Below are 24,926 nucleotides of genomic sequence, written 5' to 3' on the forward strand. Positions count from 1 at the left end.
TTTCATTTTTACCATTCATATAGATTTTCATTCTTTCTTCTTGAAATATATTTCTTTGTTAAGTTGTTAAATAATGGCAAATCCTTGGATATAGTATGGGCGTATTTCATTTTCCCAACTAAATGAGATTACACGCACTCACACGGCGGCCATATTTGACATCCGGCGAAGTGCCAGACGGAAAGTATTCGTGCTGACACTGTCGGGATAGGTTAACGAAATAACGTCAATAGTCATTGTTTTAACGCAAAAATGGATCTGCAAAAAAGAGCGATGTCTGCCTTTCATTCTCTTGTTTACACTATTTTGGTAAGTCATTTGTTTCATTTGCCTGATCGCATGTTTATATGTCGGCAAGTGGCAGGTCGAATATAAAATCGATGAAAACAGGGCACCTGTTTCGCTATGGTGTCCATCGTGTTCGTTAGTCACGATGACTGTCGCTTTGGAATGTTTTATTTCCTTAAAGGCAGCCATGTCTGCATGCTGTATTGCATAGTAAATAATTACATAGACGCTATGTTTTCAGATGACCAGTCACAATAAGGTCACATGTATATATACGGGCCCCATTTTATTTACACCGAGAAACTTTTTTTGATTCAATGAAATCTATAAGAAACTATCATTGCCCGATGGCAGTATTCTTGTCAGTTGACGTGTTAATTCCAGTTAATTTCAGAACTTTATCCATTTATAGGTTGGCCACAACCCTGCATAGACAGGGGTTTTATATTAATAGTCCTTCATTTTTAACAGTTACTATTATCAATAAAAAGTTACTCATGATCAATGCAGGTTGATTTAAAATAGAAACACAAAGTTCTTTCATACATTTTTAACAAAAATGGTGTCATATTGTTTACTCTTACCATATGGGGGATTGTGCCTGACCCGTTGTATTATTGATCAACATATACAATCATAGTCTAATGGAAGTTAGTATATATATGTCACAAACTTTGTGTGATCTTCAATTTATTATACATAATGGCAAATTGGCAATGCAGTGTACTTGATTTTGTAAAAAAAAAGAAAAAGAAGTCAGCTTATCAAGTAAAGAAGAAAATGCTTACTGAATACACTGAAGTAACATTTTGTTTGCTTTTTCTAGTTTCAGCCAAATTACCTCGTTAATGCCAACATTTGTAAAAATCAATATTCCACCCACTTTGTAAATGGAGACTTTCGAGGATTGACATATCATGAAGTATAGCTATAAATACACTGAGGAATTTCAGAAACTCATTTCCTGATGAATTATTTAGCATGATTTTTAAACAAATAGAAATTTGTATACGCTGTAGAATTTAAAGGCCTGCTGTATTGATTCTAATAGCAGAACCCAAACACCATTTTTGAGGTTTTTTCATACCGTTTAATTTGTTTTTGTGGAGCATTTTTACTTTGGCACTAAAGCTTAACATCGCCGAAGGCGGTCTTCAGCGATGTCTTATAAGAATTCTCTAAAATCTAATCTAGGGGGTTTGGGGGGTTTTTAAGGTAAAAATTGAGTTCTACATACCTTATTTCGGTTAAAAATTAACGTTTTAAACGTTGTTTTTTAACTGCGAAATTGCATAGCTTTCATGATGGTTTCTCGGTTCACATTTTGGAAATTCCCCTCTGTTGACATGGGGGCGCGTGCAGCGCATGCGTATTTGTAACGTTTATATTTGGTTCAAAAATGTAAACATTGACATGTGCTTTTGTTTACCATGCCTTTCCGATTGCGAGATTAAGCATCGAAATGTGAAACTGTTGAAATTTTAATCGAGTGGCTTATCGGCTTTGGGTTATTATTGGATTTACGTGCCTTACCATGTAAGTGTTGTGAAAAGGGCGTTTTTGGACTCCGTAAAGACAAATCCTACTCCCGTGATGGTAATGTTTGGCGTTGTAGTGACAAAAACGTCATAAAAAAGTGTCTGTACGGAATTAAGGGATCATGGTTTGAAAACCATAAATTATAAATGACTTTGGAGCAAATTGTGTACATTACCTTTTTTTTTTTTTTTTATAAATGCAACCAAGAATTTGTTTGTCATGAACTCAGTATTTCTCACAAAACTGGTATAATTTTGCAAGAGAGGTTTGTACCGAAATTCTGTGTAAAAATGAAACTAACATCGTTGGTGGAGAAGGCAAAGTTGTGGAAATAGACGAAAGCAAATTTGGAAAGAGGAAGTTTCACAAAGGTCGAAAGGTTGACAGGATTTGGGTGTTTGGAGGGATTGAAAGAGACTCTAAAAAGTTTTTTTTTTCTGTACATTGGAGAACAGAACTGCTAATACACTGGGAGAAATTATTAAAAACAACATAAGACCGCAGGAACAACTATCATCAGTGATTACTGGAAGGCGTATACTCCTCCTTAGAGAAAGAGGGATTCACGCATTTGACCGTAAACCACTCCATCAATTTCGTTGATCCCTAGTCCGGCACTAACACAAACACTATTGAGTCCACATGGAGAGCACTAAAAAATTCATTGCCAAAAAACGGAACAGTTAAAACTTAGTCTGTAATTTTTCACAATACTGCGTCAGAAAAATTTTCCTTAATGACACACCTGAAAAATTTCCTAAGTTTTGTGAGCTAATTAAGGAGGTCTATGTCCCAAATACTGTCAAAAACGAAGTCGTTGGGGTTCGATCAACAAACAGTATTGTCTCAGTCGTTTCCAAAAAACCTAGACTTCCATTTGCTAACATAACCAATCTAAATGGAAGCTTGGATGACTTTCAAGTGTAAGGTAATTATAAGTCCTTTGTTATTTATTTGGGGCTGCCGCCCCAAAACCCCGCTTAGAATAACAAACCTGACCGAAGCGGTAAAACAAAATGGCCGATAGTATTACTCGACCTGGCAACCGACCTCGGGTCACGTTAGGTCATGGGTCATGTGCATTGAACACACTTCTGGGGACCGGCAAAGTAAAAACAACCCGTTTTTGTTCAAATTTAAGTCCAAAATTGAATATATTGATTATAAACAGGAAACTAAATTTTCACTGCTGGCTCATGAATATAACATTTGAATGGTAATTAGTCCCCCACTTTATTGGATATACCTGACAATATATGATGATATTATATATAGCCAATGAAATCTATTGTTAAGATATAGCCAATGAAATCTATTGTTAAGATATAGCCAATGAAATCTATCATCAGGATGTTTATTGCGGAATTTGCCAATGAAATTTATTGTCAAGATATATTAGCCAATGAAATCTATCATCAGGATAAGTAAAATCTTACCAGATTTCCATGGATAGCATATATATATAGGCCAAATGGATTAGAATAAATCTTTTCTAAACTTATTGTTTTAAATTGGGTTTATTCCATGTGACTTATAATTATGTAAGATCACATCTGAAGTTAAATGAGCTTTATACACAGGACATATTTTAAATAATGTACATATACATGCCTATATGTCCAACCATGAAGTTTATACACATACAGCCTTGCCGGGGCCAGCTGCCGTGGGGAAATATATTTATATTGACCCTGTGTGATGGATTAATTGGCAATGGATTGTAGTCTAGATAGCCTTAGGTTTATACATACACATACATACATACATAGATCACTGTGTGAGATTAATATATGATATAATTTACATCTTTTATTGATTAGTTGTTTTACTTTTTCAGCTGAGTTTCGTTGTAAGCACAGGGTCTGGAGAAGTTGTTCAGCTTGTTAGTAGCAACATACAGAATATCTTATGTAAGTATATTCCAGAGCAATAATTGTTTAATGGACAAACAAGTAAGGATTTCACATTAATCATGACATTTTTTATAAGTCTGTGAAAATTCAACGAAGGTATTATAGTAAATTGTATGTCTGCAACTGTCTAAAGAGATATACCCAGTATGATCTTCACAAGTTAAGGTTTCATATTAATTGGGATGCTTTTTATAAAGGTTTCACAAAGAAATCCATATAATAAAACATTACAATATTTAATTTGTAGAAATTCTACATAAAATAGATACAGTTGAATCTGTAAGTGACCACTCATGATCAAGGGAAGTTGAAAAACGGTCTTTTAATGCAAAGTTGTCTATTAGTAGAGATTGTATCTTAGATCTTAATAGATGATGATCATCAGCTTTTTATTCATTTTAAAAATGGCAACCATAATATGTTTGAAAAATAAACCATCCATTTGAAAAAAGAAAATCATGTTAAAGATTTCTTTACAAAAAAAAATATTATTACATACTTTAATTTTTTATCATAATATTTTTTTTTTCTAATTCTTTTACTATAGCAAATTAAAACACATAGATTAAACAATAGAAAAATTTCACAAGTTAATTTGATTACTTTCCAATGTCAGTTTTTATGTCTCAAAAAGATTAAAAATCACAATTTAACAGTAAATTGACTGTTTATGCATTCCTTGTTGTACTTTGTGCAAATTTAAGTATTTTTATCAGTCAAAATGTCTGAAAATTGTCATATCTCTAAAACATCTCTTCACCTCCTCGTCTGTCTTTTGATTAGAGAGTTACTGTTAACACAAGGAAAACAATTGTGGTTGCTATTAGCTTAAACAGAGGATCGCTTAATAGAGTTAGAATATCTAGAGCAAATTTAAAGCTGCTTGGGGGGAATTGAAATGGTCATTTAGAACAGAGGGTCGTCTAATTATAAATAGAGATGGTTGTTTGAACAGATTAAACTGTACATGTATATCCAGATCACTTAACAAATGTTCGAGTCGCCCCGATTGCCTTATAATAGTTTTCTGTTTGATATTTTATTTGTGTACATTTTAAAATTTACAAGAAACAAAGTAAGCCAGAAAGCAATGACCCTAGCAGAACTTTAAGTGTTAAATTTAAACTGCATACACACTTATGTGTTTGCCAAAAGCTTTGCATAAAATCTGTGATCCAGAACTAGGTATTGCTATATATGTATAAACATGTATATATGGGGCAAAGAAGTAATTCTAACAGTGTGGATATGAACAATGTCAAATTTTCGAGGCAATCCTCCCCTTTATCAAGACACAGATAATACAAATACAATCACATAATATATAAACAGTACTAGAAAATACAATAAGATACAGTAATACTTGTATTTTTGGAAGTAGGTGAAATAACTATGAACCCTTTGGCTGGTGTAGGCCGAAGGCGGTGGCTAGCGTGACATGTACAAAGCCATGCTCTTTAATGCACCGCTGTGTGACCAATGGCCAAGACAATCGAAAATATCCCGCGCGTGCAAATGCGAAGTGTTAATGGACTTTTCGTCCCAAAATGATTTTATATGGATACAATAAAGGAACAGGTGGACGCTATTGCATAGATACTTGATGCATTATATTATCATACATGAAATGATGATAGATATAATAAATATACTGTGTATAAAGTCTGGAGAGCTCTCAAAATATCCTGTAAAGAGACAAATGCAATCGGCCAATGCCCCTGACAGCAAAGTTATATAAAAAAAAACTATCAGGACTGTACAAACAAAAATTTACCGAGTGCCGAGATGTCACTTTGGGATACATTACAGACTGTTGGGGACTGTCGAGAAAAAGTTGAAGACAGGGTATAAACATGTACAGTCAAACTTGTAATAGCGGACACCCTTATATAGCGGACACCTGTCCATAACGGACACTTCCAGGAATCCCCAATGAAAATCACTATATAAATATCATGTATATAGCGGACACCTTCCTAATGCGGACAGCGGACACTTATTTTTGTCCGTAAAGTTGTTTAAAATTCCGTATAACGGACACGTGAAACCATAGCTGTGTTGATATTTGTGTGTAAAACGTTTCTAAATAACAAGCAGAGCCTTAATTACTCAATTCCCCTGGCAGCAATGCTAACTTAGGAAGCCACTTCATCAGTCACTAATTGTCCTGTTACCTGTAAGTTGCTGTAACAATGGGCAGTAATTACAAGGGAGTGACCGATCGCCATCGGCAGAGGTGTTTGTTTACTCAACCTCACCGGTGACAGCTAAGCTTAGCCATTCAACCATAGCCTAGACAACAAGAATGGTCAGGTGGTAATTAAATCATTATCAAGACCAACAAAAGAGGGACAAAGCAAGAGTTATGTTTGTCATAATTGTTTTACTTACAAAATCAACCTTACGCAAATCTGACAGCACATGGTTGTCAGCCGCCATTTTCTCACACTCGGAACTCCTCGGAATATGACTACGTAACATATGAAGAACATCTGAAGAGTTCCGAGTGTCTTTGTATACACTATACTAATTGACTGAACCAGAACACGGTATTTATTAAATTAAATCCCTACATGGATTTCAGAAAATAGGTTTCAAATAAATGCTGAGGGATTATAATTATCAGAGGAAAATGCCCTTTCATTTATAAAGAGTTCATTTTGTAATAGAAAAGATATTTCAAGCATATTTATTTTCCAAAATATTGAGGATTAATGAAAATTGTTTTACTATGATAAGAATTATCTTTACTTTTTTTACAATGTTGAGTATTTGTCTGAATAGATATTCAGTATAGTATGATATTGGGAAGATTTTTTTTAGAAACTATAGGCTTAATATAAATTATTAAAAATATCAGCTCTAATTTTTGTGTCAGATGAATAATTGAAAATTAATTAATTAAGCATTTATCTTTAATTATTTGTCTTTTATTCATTTGTTTAAGTGTTTAAATATAATAAATCAGGAGACATATAGTGTACTATGAACAGACTTTGGTTTGTTTCTTCCTTTATAAGGGACATAACTCGTTGAACCTCTATATAAAGGACACCTCTCTATAAAGGACACTTTTGCCTTGTCCCTTAGGTGTCCTCTATAGACAGGTTCGACTGTATATATATTGACCAGTGATCTGTACAGCACACCTGTTGTTAGAGCCATGTAACTGCAGCCGGTGGGCTAATGCAATCTTTATGTACTGGACCATCTGTTTATGATGATCTGCACTAATACTCTAAAATCTAAAATTTGTATAGGATTAAAGGTGTAGTCTGTATTGTATTACAATTTTATACCTTCCTTACACAAGCTTATGATATTATTGAATGTTATGAATTTAGTTGCTCTTGAGTGCAAAGTTATTAAATGGTTTAGTTATATTAATAGTCTTATTTTTTCTTTTCCAGCGACAAATGATGTTGTGTTTGTCAATTTTTATGCTGACTGGTAAGTATCTGATTTAGAAATTTGTGGGATAGGAAATATCTTACCGTTACTCTGTCAACAGAAAAAGTCATGATTTTCAGAATCATTTAAGAAAATTTAGACAGGAAGGAAAATAAACATTTGTTCAAAGACTAGGATATAATTAGCCAGTGACACAACTTCATACAAATTTACTTCTTATATAATAAGATTACTTAAGGGCTGCGATGGTGCCAAGTGGTTAAGGTGTCCAGACACTTTATCACTATCCCTACCAGCTCTGGGTCACGAATTTGAAACACACATAGGGCAGTTGCCTGTTACTGAACTCTGGGTACTCCGGCTTTCCTCCTCCACCAAAAACTGGCACAATCTTAAATGACCCTGGCTGTTAATAGGATGTTAAATAAAACATACCAAACACTTAAAGAAGATGAAATACACACAGTAAATTTGAATTGTTTATTCACTATCTACTGAATCATGAGGTCATTTTAAAGTTTTAGTTTGTACTATATATAAAGTTTACTTGTTATGGCCATATTTAGATTTATATATGTTGAACACAATCCTACCTAAGTTTATTGTTACAGGAAACAGTGTTCTGTATATCTATATAATAATCTGTTATTTTTTATTACAGGTGCAGATTCAGCCAGATATTAACACCGATCTTTTTAGAAGCATCAAATAAAATCAGTGAAGAATTTCCTGTAAGTATGAATATTTTCTGTATTGAAATGCTGTACAAAATAAAGTAGGTATTGGGTAAATTCTAAAAGATAAAACATACCAATTATTGTGTGGCAAAACTATTATAACAGAACAAAACCAATAGTAAAGATACTGATAATCTTGTAAGCTTTTGTAAATATGTACAAGAATAATAGGAAAGAAAGTTGAAATGGAATTTCAACCTGGAACTTTATTTCTCTTCACACAATCAGTAATGATAACAATTTTTAATATGTTATAAAAACAAAAGGTGGTACTGTTATGTATTATTATCTTTTATAACTAGATAATAGATAGTCCTGGTTTAAATTACCTGTCTTCAATCTGAAAACAAAGTATAACCATGCACCATTCTCAGCATCCTCAACAACATCTTGGTCGTTTTTCATTATAGAATTTAGTGTGTTACAGTGAACATAAAATTTGTCACGTGGATTTTACAATTGAGATAACAAATAAATTGTTACTGATTTCTAATTTTGTTTGATTTTTCTTGCAGCAATCTGGACGGGTTGTTTTTGGAAAAGTAGATGCTGATCGAGAAAGTAAATATATGTTAGAAAAGTCTGCTCTCTGTAGAAACGATGAAATTGTTACTCTTCAACCAAGTCTTGTGTTGTAAAGAGATAACTCATATAGAAAAGATAACTCATTCAAAGCTTTAGTAAGACTCAATATTGACAATTAAATTATAATTTTGTTCCCTGGATTAAGATAACACTAAACAAAATTGAACAAATTCAGAAAAATATATTTTTCTGTTTGTTTGAACAGGTACAATAGCAGCAGAAAACCATATATCAAAATACCCCACACTGAAGTTGTACAGAAATGGACAAGTAATGAAAAAGGAGTACCGGGGATCGAGATCGGCTGATGCTCTGGCAAACTACATCAGGGACCAGCTTAAGGATCCTATACAGCAACATACTACATTACAATCTCTGGATGAGATTGACGTAAGTTGGACTTGAATTTAGTGTCATTAAGTCATGTCATGTTTAAATATATTAATTATACGCTGTCAAATCTTAGGTTAGGCATTGTGTCATGTATCAAAAGTAGGTCACTGACCTACATCTTGACCTTCGACCTATATTAAAGAAAGTGTATGTCTGGGATATACTTTGTCACTGTGGGTCATGGGTTCACCTAGGTGACCTTTGACTTACATCAAAGAAAAGATTGTTTGGGCCTGATCTGCTTGGCATTAGAACTTGGGCCATAGGTTCATCTTACTTAGTGTTCACTTGCATTGAACTACTGATATTACTTACTTAGATTGGTATTATTTCTGAATTCATTCACATTAACACCTTCAACTGCAATTTGAATGTGGTGGGTCTGTCAAACAATCAGTGTGTAGAATTTGTTCCAGCACAAATTCATTATCTGAGCATTCTTGGCATATAAATTCACACCTGATGAGGGACTGATATATGGAATTTTCTTGGTTTGATTGCCAGTGGTTGACTGTACAAAACTTTTATTCTTTGACCTTTTTTTCAGGATAAACAGAGACATGTTATTGGATATTTTGGTCATCAGGAAAATGAAGCGTATAAAGCTTATCTGAGAGTTGCCACCACTCTACGAAATGAGTGTAACTTCCATGCTGCCCTTGGGTAGGTAGTGACTGACAATATAACAACAGTATAATCTGTTATAGAGTAATAGAATCAAACATGGGTCTGTTCCGTGGACAAAGATATCTCAACCCGAGTGTAACAATTTGGCCAGTCAGCACGAGGTTTGCAGAGTTCTAGCCAGCCAAAGTCTTACACGAGGGTTGAGATATCCTTGTTTGCGGAACAGACCCATGTTTGATTATTTTTCTCACATACTTGCAAGCAAATATGAGTTTTGATGAAAGGGTTTCATCGCACCATCTTTAAACCTCCTTGGAATGTGCATCAAAATTGATGACATCATCATTTATGACTTGGTTACTCAACATAAAATGATGACGTTACATTATTGTGAGCAGCGTCATATAGCACATGCTGGCTGTCTTTTCCCCCCTGTGTGAGATCATTTTTTTCTCTTACCCTGGACAGGGATATCCACAGTTTTAACGGAGTGAGATTTTCTTATCTTACCCTAGGGAAAAGACGAGCTACACATGCTCTTTGAATGCGCTCTTGTTCTCGATAGGGTGAGGTCACTATGACCTGACCCGGAACTTCTTTACGGGGTCATACACATGCATATGTTGGACTGTTTGTTTACCTGTGTCATTTGTTCTTTTTGAATGTTAAAATATCAGTATTATTCACAAAAGAAATTAACTCTCCTGTATCTACACCTAGGGTAGGTAGTGAGTGACAATATAAAAACAGTATAATCTGTTATAGTTTAGGCCATATAAAATTAATAAGTTGGTTCTCAGGCCAATTTTTGAAAAAATAGATGAGGAAGGGCAGCATTTTATTTTATCATTTTATTGGATAAAAAACAGATGCAGGTGATTCTTAAAAAAAATCATTCACCTAAAAGTGAAATATTTTAATAAATCTTTCGAAGCAACTTCTGTGTTCATTAATTTTAACAAGAAACAATAAGATTTTTGCAAAAAAACAAAACATGGCATACTTTCAGTTTGTCGGGAAACATCCATGTCACAATCGCAATGGACCACTCCTTTATTGAAGAGTATAGTTCTGCCATTGTACAAGTTTCTGAAAATCCCCCCCAAGTGTATTCCATGGCAGTATTATTGTTGATTATTTCCGAAACTGCATGTCGTGTGTGCATGGATATCACAGCCATCATAGGCGTGGAGATAGTCAGCCATTTGCCATCAACTAGCTAGGTCTCTATTATGTAACTCCTTTTTGTTCAAACACATATGAAAAATTGGTGAGACTAAAGCGCGAAGTGGAATGCGTACATTTTCCCCCAAATTTTTCCCCGAGTTTATGGCCGCATTAGAACAATTTTATTTTATTGTTTTTGTGATAAAAACGGCAATGCAGCTACATTTTTTTTAATGTGGGTGGGCCTGAGAACCAGTTGATTTATTTTTATGGCCTTACCCATCTCCTGTATCTACAGTTTCACTGCGTAGTGAAGGGGCGATGAATGGATATATATAGTTTACACAACGACTGGTTGTTGTATATGGTATTTCTTGCATTCAAGTTAGTTATTTTTCAAAAGTTACAAAAATTACGAACTTAAGCTTAAACCCAGCAAATAAACAAACAAAGGTTTGATTTGGAAGATGTAAAGCTTAAGCTGGTTAGATCTAGTACATACATAAAGATTCGAGATAGTCAAATTTGTTTCAAGATAAATATTAAACTGTCGATGTTAATAATTTCAGTCCTGTATCCGAGAACGAGAGGCTTGGAGGAGACAACATTGTATATCGGGCACCAAATGTAAGTAGCTTGAGCAACAGCATGCATCAAGAGATGGGCATTCAATGATGCCAGCTTCACAGAGAAAAATAGAAAAATAAAGTTATATAACTCAAGATATAACTTTTGATTAATAACCAATCAAAAAGTTGGGATTGAGATAATAATATACCTGGGTCATTTTCTTGATATCTTTTGATATGTGTAATGATAATTGTCCGGATGATGGTATGAAAATGTTAAGAGGTATTCCGGTGTTCCAGCTTTTTGTGTGGGAGGCACTTGTATTAAAATGTGATGGGTGGTGTTGGTAAATCTCCATTGTATTCCTTATACTAAATATGCTTTGATTTGATCGTAGGTAGGGTAAATCCTCATTTTACTAGTTTTCTTGATACAAAATGTTTCAATATTTAATGGGTCGGTAGTGGGGTAAATCCACATTATATTCCTTGTTGTAAATACACTTTGATATGATGGGTGGTGCATTTTACTAGTATTATATATACACTTTGATATGATGGGTGGTGCATTTTACTAGTATTATTTATACACTTTGATATGATGGGTGGTGCATTTTACTAGTTTTATTGATACTAAATATGTTTTGATATTTAATGGGTGGTGGGATCTCTGAAAAAATGCCTCTCACATGAATAATTTTGGAACAGCCCTTAGGATTCATGACTTGATGATGACTTGTTGTTTTCAGACAAAAAGACAAGACGTTAAGTACCTGGGCGTGCTGAATAACTTTGATGAGCTCCTGCAGTGGGCCACAAATAAATGTATGCCGCTGGTCAGAGAAATAACCTTTGAAAATGCTGAGGTAACATCAAACAGCAACAATGTTGTCAGAATAAGTAGTGATTTGAAGTTATGTTTTTAATTGTAAGAAGGTTGATATTGCAATGTATGTTTTTAAATTAATTTGTACAATAATTAGAAAAATTGAATTGTGTTCTAGAGTTAAATACATTAATAGTAAGAACTATCTGCTCCTGAAAATACTTTTAAAATAATAAAACCTATTAAATCAATTTATTTTAGAGGGGGAGCAAATGTGACATACTGAAAGTGAATCAGTTTTTTTAAGAAGTCTGTGTATGTCATTGAGATACCGTAAACATGTTTATTTCGGCTTAAACCTGAATTCAAACAGATCAGTGAAATGATGAAATGACGCATCAAAAATACTTCAGAAACAGCGTACAGATTAAATTGAAATTAGCACAATCATTATTTAATGGAAAGCTTTCAGAGTGAAAAAAGTTAAAAATAAGATTATCACTAAAATACATATGCTTACAGTATCTGTACACCTGTTGATCAGCTCACCTTCCCATTTATCTGTTTTGAAAGCCTCTCTTGGCATGGTTAAAGTTCATTGCTAGAAACCTTTTGTATGTTTTTGACTTGGTTTCTTAAAATACTGTTTAAATTATGAAATTCAAAAACAATTATATTCAAAACATGAAAGAAATGTCTGCATCCGATGCGAAAATATGATGCAATGATATTATTATTGGACAGGAATTGACAGAGGAAGGATTACCATTCCTGATCCTTTTCCATCACCCAGATGACACAGCAATTGTAGAGAAGTTCAATTCTGCTGTAAATCAGGAGCTCCTTGGGGAAAGAAGTAAGTCGTCACCTCAGTATAAAATATATCATTATTCAACAGAACCTCCAGAAAAACTAACTCATATGTCGTCCCATACCTCCAAGTTCAATATCACAGAACTGGGATCAAAGGTCAAAGTAGATATGAGACAGTTTTTATGTCCCACCCATTTCATGGTCAGGGATATATATAATGTTACACTTGGCTGTCATTCTGCATTAATTTTGTTTCTGCTAATTTACTCGTTATCAGATAGAAATATAATTTGAGTAGTTGTATAATAATGATAGTAAACAGGCCAAGTTCTGATTTTCCTATTGTTTTAGTCAATTATATCCAGGTTTATGGCATTTAACTTGAAATTTTCACAAAAAGTGTAGGGCCAAAATCGAAGAGCCTGGCCAAACTCAAGTGTGAATTCTAAAAACAAAATCACAGTATACAGACTGTGTAGAATATCTTGGTGAAAGGAGCACCCTAAATGACATATCTGGGTTCAAAAGGGAATTCACATCAAATGAAATTTGGACCAGGCTATCCAACTTTTTCTTGGCTTATATTATCAGCATCCCAAAACATTGGAATCTGTTGTAAGGATTTAATAATGTAAATTACATATTTCACCATGTAAATTTTGTGGTTTGTCTGTCAAAATTTTATTTGTTAAACTTCACTGTTTTCTTTCAGCGAGTGTTAATTTCCTTACTGCGGATGGTCTGAAGTTTTCTCATCCCCTTCACCACCTCGGCAAAAGTGCTAGTGATCTACCTGTTTTGGCTATAGACAGCTTCAGACATATGTATATTTTCTCAAAAAATACCAATGAAATGAAGTAAGTTACACATCTATAACTGTTTTCTCACAAAAACATTGTCTGTTTTTAGATAAATTGATGCAGGGCATCCAGTTGACCCTTGATTTTTAGCAATTTCAAAAGTTAAAAGTATCAAATAGACAAGTTCCTTCACAACCAAGACTCTGATCTTATTTTGGGGAGTCAAAAACCTTGCTCTCAATTCAGGTTCCACTGAATGCTCTGTTGTAACGTAACTGTATAATGTAAAAAAGCGAATGAGACTTGTCTTTAACCTTCGAAATGATAAAAAAAAGTATCTCCCTCCCTCATCTGTTGTTAGAAAAATTGGTATGAGAACCCCAAGTAATTAATTTTATTTCGCCTAACTATAGTCTGAATGATAAGATATAAACAGTACAGTACATGTAAAGTTCTGTATGAAATATTATGTATTACTTATTGTTACTGAGATTCTATATCACGAAGATACAATCTAAAATATAGAGGATATTGAATGGTTTCCCGTTTAATATAACATATATTTCATGAGTATGACAGAATATCGACATTATCGATATTCTGTCTTACTCGTGAAATATATGTTATATTAAATGGAAAATCATTCAATTTTCTTTTAATTGCATTTCAAATACTCCTAAAACATCGAAAAATCAATAGTGTCAAAAAATGCGGGAATCAGTAATGACGTCATCCCTTTGTGACATTACTCCACGTCAACTTGACGGCGCCATTTTGAAAGGACTGATCAGCGAGATTTAAGCGTTTCCTGCTGTTATCGGGGAATCTGTGCATGAATAGCTAACGTCAAGCGAGTATTTTGTCAAAAACTAGTCTGAATATTTCAGAAATACAGTTAAATAACCAATTTATCTTTCTTCGCTTCGATTGGAAAAATTGGCAAGTTTCAATGAAGTGAATACAAAGGTTCGCTTTGATTGGTCAAAAACGGAAAACTTATATTTTCACTGCTCATCGCTGCAGTGAAAGTATAAGTTTTATTAGTCCCCTGCCGTTTGAAAAACAGGGGGACTATAGGTTTACCGTCCGTCCGTCTGTCTGTCTGTCACGTAAGAGTTGTCCGGACAACTCCTTCTAAAGTACTACTCCGATTTTAACTAAGCATGGTATACATGATCAGTATAACATGTTGTTGTGCATCCCACATTATTTTTTCTAAAATCCATTTTACAAATTTAAAATGGCTGCCGACTTCTCATTGGTTGAGGCTTGTCGGACAACTCCTCCTAAAGTACTACTCCGATTTTAACAAAACTTGGTATACATAATCAGTATAAGATGTAGTTGTGCATCCCACATTTTTATTTCTGTCTAAAATAAATGGGAAATAAATAGGTGCACTCCTAGGTCAGGCAGGGGACTTTGTATTGCTGTTGCAATACTATCCATCCTTGTTAGTTTGATAAATTTCTATATTTCACTGGCAAAAATGCAATAAACTGATATATTTTCAGTGAACCCGGAGTGTTAAAGCAATTTGTACAAGATCTTCATTCTGGTAAATTACATCGTGAATTCCATCACGGCCCTGACCCTACCACAACACCACCATCAGATGTGAGTATAGCTATATCTTCCAGTTTTAAGTGGATTTGTTTATCAAGTTTATAGGTGTTACTACTATTCAACAATACAATGTATTTTAGTGTCAATATGACTGTACAAAGTAATAAAAATGATTGCCATGCGATATTTGCTCAGTAGGCACTATTTCAGTATTGATGAAGTATGTATCTAATATAACAATTCTTATAGAAATAAAACATTTTCTATTAGTGTCGCTTATCATATCACCATAAAACACTGGTTACCTTAAACTTTTAAAGCCGAATTAGGGAATGAACTTTCATTATTAAGTCAAGTACAAGGCTGTATACAAATCAAACATATACATTCAAAAACTAAGGCACGTTGAATTTTGTCCTCGTTATGACAACATTACAATGTTTGGATATATTCATCTATGTATAGTAGTTAAATATACGTTATTTTTATTATGCCCTCGGAATGAAATGGGGGAGGGGAGGCATGTAGTGTTATCCATGTCGGACCCGCTGCGTCCCATCCCGATGAAATGTAACTAGCTATCTCAGGATATATACGGAACTACTGATGCAATCCTCATCAATCTGTGTTTCGGGATCTCAAGTGGCAGCAGGGGCATTTATGTCTTAGACATTTTCTAGTAGATTTTATTATAGTTCAAACTAGCAATGGTTTGCATGGGATTTCATAGAACATTTAGGAAAGTATACAAAAAAGTGAGATGTAAAAAGAGGAAGAAAATAGTTTCTATGAAATCTTTCTAGAAATTATTATTTTGCTTGAAAAGCAGAATGTTATGAAATATTTATGATTTTTTTTTTTAAATACTCATTTATAAATGATAGTGTTGGGAAATCAGTTGAAAATCATAATCGATCATCGGTTGGAATCGGATACCCTATTCGATCCGATAATCGGTTAAATAATCGGTTTACTTTTCCAATGCATTTATAACTTTAATATCTTTAAAATTCCATTGAATATTAGTAACTTAGCATGGAAATAAACTGTTTTCAGTGATCTGTCTTTGTTTACTTTATTTTGTGTTGTATGTGTACTGTATGCTTCACCCCCTCTGTAGTATGTGAAACATAACTTCCTGTTGAACATGATAAAGTCTCTAATATGTTAATGCCACTTTATGAATCACTTAACCAGTTCCTTTAAGCACTATAGAAAAGGGGTGTTCCAACTTTATATGTTTTTGGGATTTGAGGATTTCTCAAAATAATTTTAATTACTGATCATGAGGACACATCAATCACAAAAAGCTACAATCAAGAAAAACAATATTTTTATTAACAATAAAAACAGCTTAATTGAGCTATTAAACTGATAAACAATAACAATTTAGTATAACAGAGCAATAACTAAACATTCTTGACTAGACAATTGACAGTTTTTGACATTTTTGACACACCATTTTTTTGACTAGAAAATAATAGTAAGCATTTATTGAACATGTACAAGGGTGAAAAACTCACAAATGCAAATACAATACATGCACTCAAATCTCCCTGGAAATGATTGTTTTTAATGTCTTTGCAATTTGGCTACCAGGGTAGCTAGATACAAGTTGATATATTGCATCATCGACCCGTCCTCTCCGTTCTTGACTCAATACAGTATTTGATCCTGATACAACATCACATCTTTTGACAAATGCAGCCGATATTGTTGGTTGAACTAATTTTGTTTCAACTTTGTCTGATCGCGATTGTGTGGAATTTCCCGACGGTAATTTGTGTTCCCCGTCAATATGGGCTCTGAAATTCGTAGTATTTCCTGAAAACGACGGAAGAAAACATTAAGTTGATACTTGTTCAAAGATAATAAATATACAACTGACAAGCGTTCTAAACGGCTGATACAATTTTGAGTTTACAAATGAAACACATGTTACGTCTGCCGTACGAGTTTGTTAGCTTGGTAGAACTTACCTATATTTCTGTAAATCTTGCGGCATAGACGGCAAACAGCTTGCGTTGTATCCAAATTCTTTTTTGATGGTGGTTCATTATCATTAATTTTATAAAATCCGAAGAATTTCCAAACATCTGATTTCGTTTTGGAGCCTGGGTTTGGGTATATTTCCCTTAGATTTTCTTCAGCGGCCGCCATCTTTGTACATTGTTTATGTTTTCGAGTTACGCCCCCTGACGGGCGCGTTCGATTACATATACTGAGGTTCGTTCGTTTCGGTACCTTTTTAAATTTGCCGATGATCGATTGTTGATGTTTGCCATCGATCATCGGCATCGAGATGCTATAAACGATCGCTAATCGATCTTTTCCGATCATCGTCCCAACACTAATAAATGATATATATTAAATGAGAAATTTGTTTATTTTAGTTTTTCCGAATGATGAAACATAGTTACTGTATTGTAGTAGTGGTGAAAAAATGTCCATTATTCCTGTTAAATTTGTTAATTTTGGTTTTCTCAGAATAATGAAGCAGAAGCAGATGCACAAACAGACCACATACCTCATGATACCAACGACAAGAACGCTGAGGTCAAGTCTCCAACATCACCACCAGAATCTACATTTAGAAAATTGGCTCCATCAGAGAACCGCTACACAATTCTACATAAGGATGAGTTATGAGGGGTTGGGCTACAGGGACTGCTGCTGTAGATTTAAAATATCTTTTGGTGAAGAAAAAGAAATGCAGGATGTATTTATTTCTTATTACGAAAAATTAAATTGAATTAAAGCTATTAAAATATGAAAAAATATTAAACTCTTGGAAACAGATATTTTCAACAAAAAGAAATAATAGTTAAAATTGATATGAATTTATTTATTAGTTAAACTGTCTGAATTCATATTATGGTTTTAGACACATAGATAAATATTTCTTTAATATCATGCTGTAATATAAACAATATTTAGGCCCAGAAATATGTTTAGACTTTTGGGATTATTTTTTTGGAGGGATAGTTTTAGTTGGTGATAATAAAGTTGAGTACTAGCTGTGGTATTTGTGTATAAGTAGATGTACAGTCTTAAAATGCAAAAAAGTTCTTCAGGTCTTTAAAATGCAGGTGATTTTCTGCTCATTAAAATCTAGTTAATCATATTGTGCCATGTTACGATATCAAAACTATATGTTTGTCAATTTATAATTTAAGTATTAGATTGATTAATTACATGTTCGGGTGTTTAACCAAGATTAGACAAATAAAATTGTTCACTAGTTTTAATAGTTAATGAAATTTTATATTGAATTTGCTATTAATTATTCCTGTGTGTCACTGTTGAAATGATATTAGAATAAAAACTTAATGAGATACAAACTTAAATAAAAACGATTTTATGATCATAATGTTGAAGTATACGTAGTCGGAGACAAGCCCTTGTAGGCCAATGATATTATTAAGTACACAGCTCTTTAGATAAAAAATCACGTATGTAAACATAAGAAGATATTAAACACTAGTAATCAGAAAATATGAGGGATACTACGATATCCTGTTGATTACGTTATAAATACAAACATTGGATGTTGGTTGTACTAGTGATAAACAATTGATTGATTGATTAATGTAATTGCTATTTCCTTTACACCAAATAGCCTTCTCATATAATTTTCACAGTTTACATGTTGTACGTCTTCAGAGCTCATGTTTTTTTTCTCTCCGTATAAGAAATATTGTTATTATCTGGTATCTTGAGGATAGCAGAAATTACCAGTCCTACGAAAATACATTTTGGCTTTGAAAAATGTTTTGAGAAGATTTTTCACACAAAATTGTATGTCACTGACAGTAGAAATTTGATAATTTTTGGTAGAAGTTGTCCTTTTGTTTAAAATACAATGTAGATATTTTAATTAGATACTCTATTCTACTGACTTCCTATTGCTAGGTTGTGCTGTAATTATACACATTTTACAATGTATGCCTCTTTCAAATTTTTATCAATAAATATGTTCATGGTATATCAAATAGAAAGCAGAAACTACACCTAGATTGTGGGAGAGAAATTGATATAAGCTAGAATTTGTTTTTCAATCCAAATGAATATGTTTATTATGATTACATATATGTATATAAGATGTTAAACTGTTCTATAAATACTGTTTAAACTATTAAACCATGATAACAAAACCATTCAATACAAATATGTGATTTTTGAGTCTCAATTAAGCCTACCTTTCAGGGGTATTATCACGGAGAAAATTGTTGTTGTTTTATTGTTTTAAACAATATTGTAAAAATTATTTAAACGGTTCTATTAAATGTGAAACGATTTCATTTCTCTTTTGATAGGAAGTATTGTAAAGTATATTTTCAAATGTTTTTGAAATGTCTTTTCAATCTCCGAAATGAAACATGTTATTGAATGATATTTATTGAATTAGACTCGACTTACTCGAACATGCATAAAGTAAACCTAGTACACTTGTAGAAGTGAAATCATATTGAGTGATTGCTCTGTTTTATAGATTGTATGGGTTTTCATATTTGAATATAAAATATTTCATTTAGATGTTAAAGAATTAACTTAAGGTAGACAGTCCATTTTTATTATCAAAGTATATACAGTATGACTTGAAAATTTATTATCATTCAAACAAACAATTATTCCAACTAGAACATAAAAGTAGCAAATTGACATTTAGAAATGATTCTATGTAATGGTAATTAAGATAATGATATTCAAGGATATTGACTTGTACTTGATTGATACCTGAGTGGATGAGATTTCTATTTTTCATGGTATGTGTATCTGTCACTTTTATTAATGATGAAAATAGCATAAGACTATTTCTTTTATATACTGATATGACTCAAAAGTTAAAGAGCAGACAACTCCATGTCAGAAAAAAGTGGTATACAAGTTTGAATCTTTGATAGATTACGTGCCTGGACTTTCTACCAGTTAAACTCATTTTATTGATATATAGAAAAACTGCAGCATTCACATTTTGAAAATGATGAATATGAAAGGGAAAGATAGGGTGATTGGGTCCATATTTTTATCATCGTCATCAACCTATATACAGAGTTTACTTCACAAATAAATGTACATCATATGTATATTATATTGAATAATTTTGTTTATTTTTGAAAGTTTAGCTAAAATTATGACCTGTTTGACAGGAGTTGATGAGGTGAAGATATTTGTGATTGGCATCACTGTTCATTATCATGTGATGACATTTATATTATATATAGACTTTGTATCTTTCCAAATACCTGTCTGTCTCTAATGTTGACAGAATAAGAGACAGATATGCCTAGCATCAACAGTGACACGTGTAATGGATTTTAGTCTATGCTTGTCAAATCCTTTATACCTTAAAGGATACCTTCTTAATGAAAGATTCACTTACCTATTAAAGACCTTGCAGGTTTAACTCAAGAAAAACATGTTCACCTGTTATAAAGATTGAGACAGGATGGCATTGTTCTGTGAAATTATGGCCGCTACATACCTCTCTGCCTATATTTGTCTGTCTATCCGTCTCTCCCACCCAACATGTTTTTCGGTTTATTTTCGTCATACCTGTAGATAATGAGATTAAAAGTAAAATCATTTTACAGATGAAGATCAAGCTTCAGTCCATTATTGCAGTTTTGAAATAAGTTATCAAAATTATGAAATTTATTCAAATTATGGTCTTTGTATCCACCCATCCAGATTTTGACATTGCTTTTGAGACTACAGACTAAAATATCTTAATTAGTTTTGAAAAAGGTTTGAAATGTGGTAAAAATTTGAGTATCTTTCGTACAATCCTATGACAGAGTTTGTTGCCCTTGGAACCCTTTTTTTTTTGTTTTTTTTTTTTGTTTTTTGTTTTTGTTTTTTTTTTCTGCATTTTCTTTTATTATTTTGTATTCCTGCAGATAATCAGCTGAAATTTTGCTGGTTGCTTGTTAAAACCTGTTTAACCTGTTCACCACAGGTGAGATGTTAGTTTCATTGTGTTATCCATATACATATACATGTAAATTAATACAATTGGAGTGGGGGAGGGGGTCAATAATGTGATTGTAGTGACTTTCCATATAACATTATAATTGTCACTTTGTTAGATTCTTTCTTCACACACTTATCATTAGTTGGGAGGAGATCGGGGGCGAATCTGTAACTTCTTTAGGCCCTCAATATGGTGTTAGTGTAGTTCATCCTTTTCACCAAAACTTCTGTGATAAATAAGTCTGGGGCTCTTTTTGTTTAAACAGACAATACCGGTATAATGTACAAAATTAATTTAAGCTAACTACGTTTGATCTAATTAATAAAGACGTTGGTGAAATTGGAAACGAAAATAAAATAGTTTCTTCATCAATCTTTTAATGTTTGAAGTCTGATGAATATATGAGTGCAATATTTAAAAGAATTAACATCACATATTAGAAATCTTGTAGATCATTCACACCAGATTATCACTGTGTAGGTGCTTGGTACAGTAGTGAAGTAAAGTGCATTTTAACTTTTTCATATATATAAACATGCGTGTGCTATTGTACTAACTGTAGCTGTTGATCCAGTCTTTAGTCAGTACTGGACCTTGTGGATTCTAATGTGATTGTTATAACAGAAATTTATGTAAATTACTGATACTCAACATATTTAGGTAGGTCCTAGTCAGAGTTTCCTCTGACCCCTGCACCAGATATTTGACATTTTGACAGACATTTGTCTAGTATATGTCAGAAGTCTATTTGTCAAACTATTGTCAAATATTGGTGGCGCAGGGTCGTAAAGAGTATTCTGACGACCTAGAAGGCTGCTGGTTGATAGATTTATTATTGGACATCATTGTGCTGAGAATTGGTTTTCAAAATATCTAAACCTCCGACATTGTCTGAGTAAGGGCAGAAGTAACTTGGACTAGCGAGATTCAAACATATACAGGTTCATGTTAATTTAATTACACAACATCCATACTTTTTGTGTGAAAAGATAACTCGATTATAAAGATTTCAAATCACCAGGTATATATTTATGTATATTTATGTAAACATTTCTTGTGTATAAAACATTGTTATCTGACTTTCCATACACCTGGATTGTCTTTCTGGGTTTGGTGTGGTGGGGATTGGGAGTTATTTTCTGTATTATCAGGCATTAAGTGCTTGTCTGGTAATGAGCCCAGTCCTATTTCATAGAAATACACACTGTATTTCACTGCCCTGTAAAAATTCTATCCCCAATTTAATCCTGTACAGTGGAAATACCAACAAATACTATATCACTGCCTATTTACATCCCCTATATTCAGTCAGTGTTTTGGCCCCCCAGGCTTCATACAGGATACAACACAGTTTGTGTTGAATTATTTGGAGATACAAGATGTTTATTAAATGAGTGAAATACATATGTAAGAATGAAGCAGAACATATTAGCGTAAAAGAGTATAGAAGAATTAGTTGAAGATTGAATGTAAGTCATATTTATGATACACCATGTGTGTGCTTGTTTTTGTTTAATTTTTTGTTTAATTTCCAATGAACTGACTATCAATTAATCAACTTTGCAATTTCAATTGAAGAGGTAGTTATTCTTTTGTGTAACAAGGTAAAAGACAGGCATGATTTTGTTCAAAGTAAAAAAAAAAAAAAAGATAGATTTTATGAATTTAAGAAATAAGGTTATTGGTGTGAGGTATTATAATAGTATTAGTTAAAAGCTCTACGTTATACAGAAATAGTGTGAATTAAGCAGGAGAGATTTACATTAGTAGGTAGCCCCATGCAGCAATCCAAAAGAAGGAGAATATCCGAATCAAATTTAGAAAAAAATGTTGTGGTCAAATCTGCTCACGGAACCAATCATTTCCACTATGCAATCTTTTTCACTCAAAAAACTGAACATTTTCTAAATAGTGTAATATATTTACAAGCAAATCTGATAGAAAGTTTTCTTATCCCACACAAAAATATGATACTGTACTGTGTTGATAGAAACTATTTCTGTGGTTTTATCAATGTTGTAACTTCAAAGGAAGTTAGTTAAGGATGTTCATTAGACTAGGACTGGGTATACCAGGTCCTAGTTCATTAGACTAGGACTGGGTATACCAGGTCCTAGTTCATTAGACTAGGACTGGGTATAGTTAAGGATGTTCATTAGACTAGGACTGGGTATACCAGGTCCTAGTTCATTAGACTAGGACTGGGTATACCAGGTCCTAAATTAAGCTCTGTCTTTTCCTGCATATTTCTGTAATTGTCCTAAGGAAAAGAGGCTAGCATTTGATAGGCCGAGACAATTTTAAACTTTAAACCTGCTTTAACTTTTCAGGCAATAATTGTTGATTATAATTTTATTTTGATTGTAAAAGAAAGCTTTAATCAGCCCTGACCTATACCTATTGATTAGATTACTGTTATTTTTACCTCCCCATCCCCCATTCTTATCCCTAGAAAAAAATCCTCTTCTGTTAAATCTAACAGCTCAATTGAAGTTTTGTCCTAACAACTTCTAATTTCAAATGTCCTTTTAAAAGAACTAGTTCTTTTGAGAAGAATGAGAGCTCAGAGAGTCCCTGAAAGCTGAGAATACCAATAATCTGAAAATGAAAATGATCTCTGCTTGTAAATATACTTCGTTTCTTGCCAAATTTGAAGAATTATAGCCTGGTGACCTGTTGTAGCTTTACTTTCCTACTTGTTGTCTTTTATCGCCCCCAAAAAATTTAAATCTTTAAGAGATATGCTACGTTGAAGCTATCATGCGGACAGAACACACGACTATATCAATAATCAGGGAGACGAAACTTCCCAGTAGGCATTGTCATGTAGGCAGTAAACCTGTAACTAACTTGTACCAAAAAACATTACGTCTCCCTTGAAACACCTGATATGTGTTTGATAGTAAGGAGTTGCTTTAACATGCTTTTTAAATATCTTCCAAAACACAGGGACTTGATACGTTCCTATGACCCTGAACAAAATATTTAACCATGGGGTCTAATCCCCAGATCACTTTCCATGTACAATTGTGTTGTTTCATTCAGAGTCATAGGTACATGTCAAGCCCTGTGCTACCAAATGATCGACATGTTAAACAATTCATCATAGACATGTTAAACAATTCGTCATTGAAGTTTTATCTGGATATGCTTCAGAAATGGGAACGTTTTCAAAAGTTTGCAGGCTATACTTAATCAAATGATATCTTACTTGGGTGGTTTCGAAAAGTAAGTTTACACTCAATCACTCCAGAATAATTTTGATTTTTTAGTGAGGCTTGACATTAATAAATATAAATGTGCTAAATGTTTTCCTCAACACATTAAGTTGGCCTTCTATAATTTTATCAACCAATTAAAAATTTTGTCTTACCTAAAAGTGCTTCATTTGACGAGAAATTTTGGAAGTATTGTTACAGTATTTGACCGGTTAAGAATCCTCCATTTTAATTTTGCAATTGTTGTCATGGTCACTGGTGTTTGTTATTTAAATGCTTGTTTGTTTTGTTTGATATTTTGGAGTAAGTAAACATTTAGGGGATATTGGTATTTATCACTAAATGTAATGAATGAAAGTTTTTTTTTTTTTATTATTAAAAATGTATAATTTGCGAGAGAAAGTTAATATATGTTGGTAAATGGAAATTGAAAATTTTGCAAGCCTTAGTGTATGGAGAAATATGTTTTAAAGTGAATAAATGATCTTTTAATAGCAAAA

General features: G+C 33.1%; 1 protein-coding gene across 4 annotated transcripts; it reads left to right on the forward strand.

Annotated features, from left to right (window-relative positions):
- The first annotated feature begins 136 nt into the window (after positions 1–136).
- On the forward strand, positions 137–24,926 carry LOC117317579 (endoplasmic reticulum resident protein 44-like). Of its 4 annotated transcripts, none has more exons than XR_004530201.1 (14): positions 137–309; positions 3,665–3,737; positions 7,151–7,190; positions 7,813–7,882; positions 8,404–8,449; positions 8,679–8,863; positions 9,414–9,529; positions 11,230–11,287; positions 11,979–12,095; positions 12,800–12,911; positions 13,581–13,725; positions 15,183–15,285; positions 17,722–23,387; positions 23,423–24,926. XR_004530201.1 is itself a non-coding variant. In XM_033872416.1 (13 exons), the coding sequence occupies exons 1-13, from the start codon at positions 253–255 to the stop codon at positions 17,881–17,883; spliced, it is 1,284 nt and encodes a 427-aa protein (XP_033728307.1). In that variant the 5' UTR covers positions 137–252; the 3' UTR covers positions 17,884–24,926. The 4 variants fall into 4 exon arrangements, 1 of the variants encoding a protein (XP_033728307.1); XR_004530202.1 differs by having other exon boundaries at positions 17,722–23,283; positions 23,388–24,926; XR_004530203.1 differs by having other exon boundaries at positions 17,722–23,283.

The sequence above is a fragment of the Pecten maximus genome, chromosome 19 (assembly GCF_902652985.1).
Source record: "Pecten maximus chromosome 19, xPecMax1.1, whole genome shotgun sequence".
Taxonomy (NCBI): Eukaryota; Metazoa; Mollusca; class Bivalvia; order Pectinida; family Pectinidae; genus Pecten; species Pecten maximus.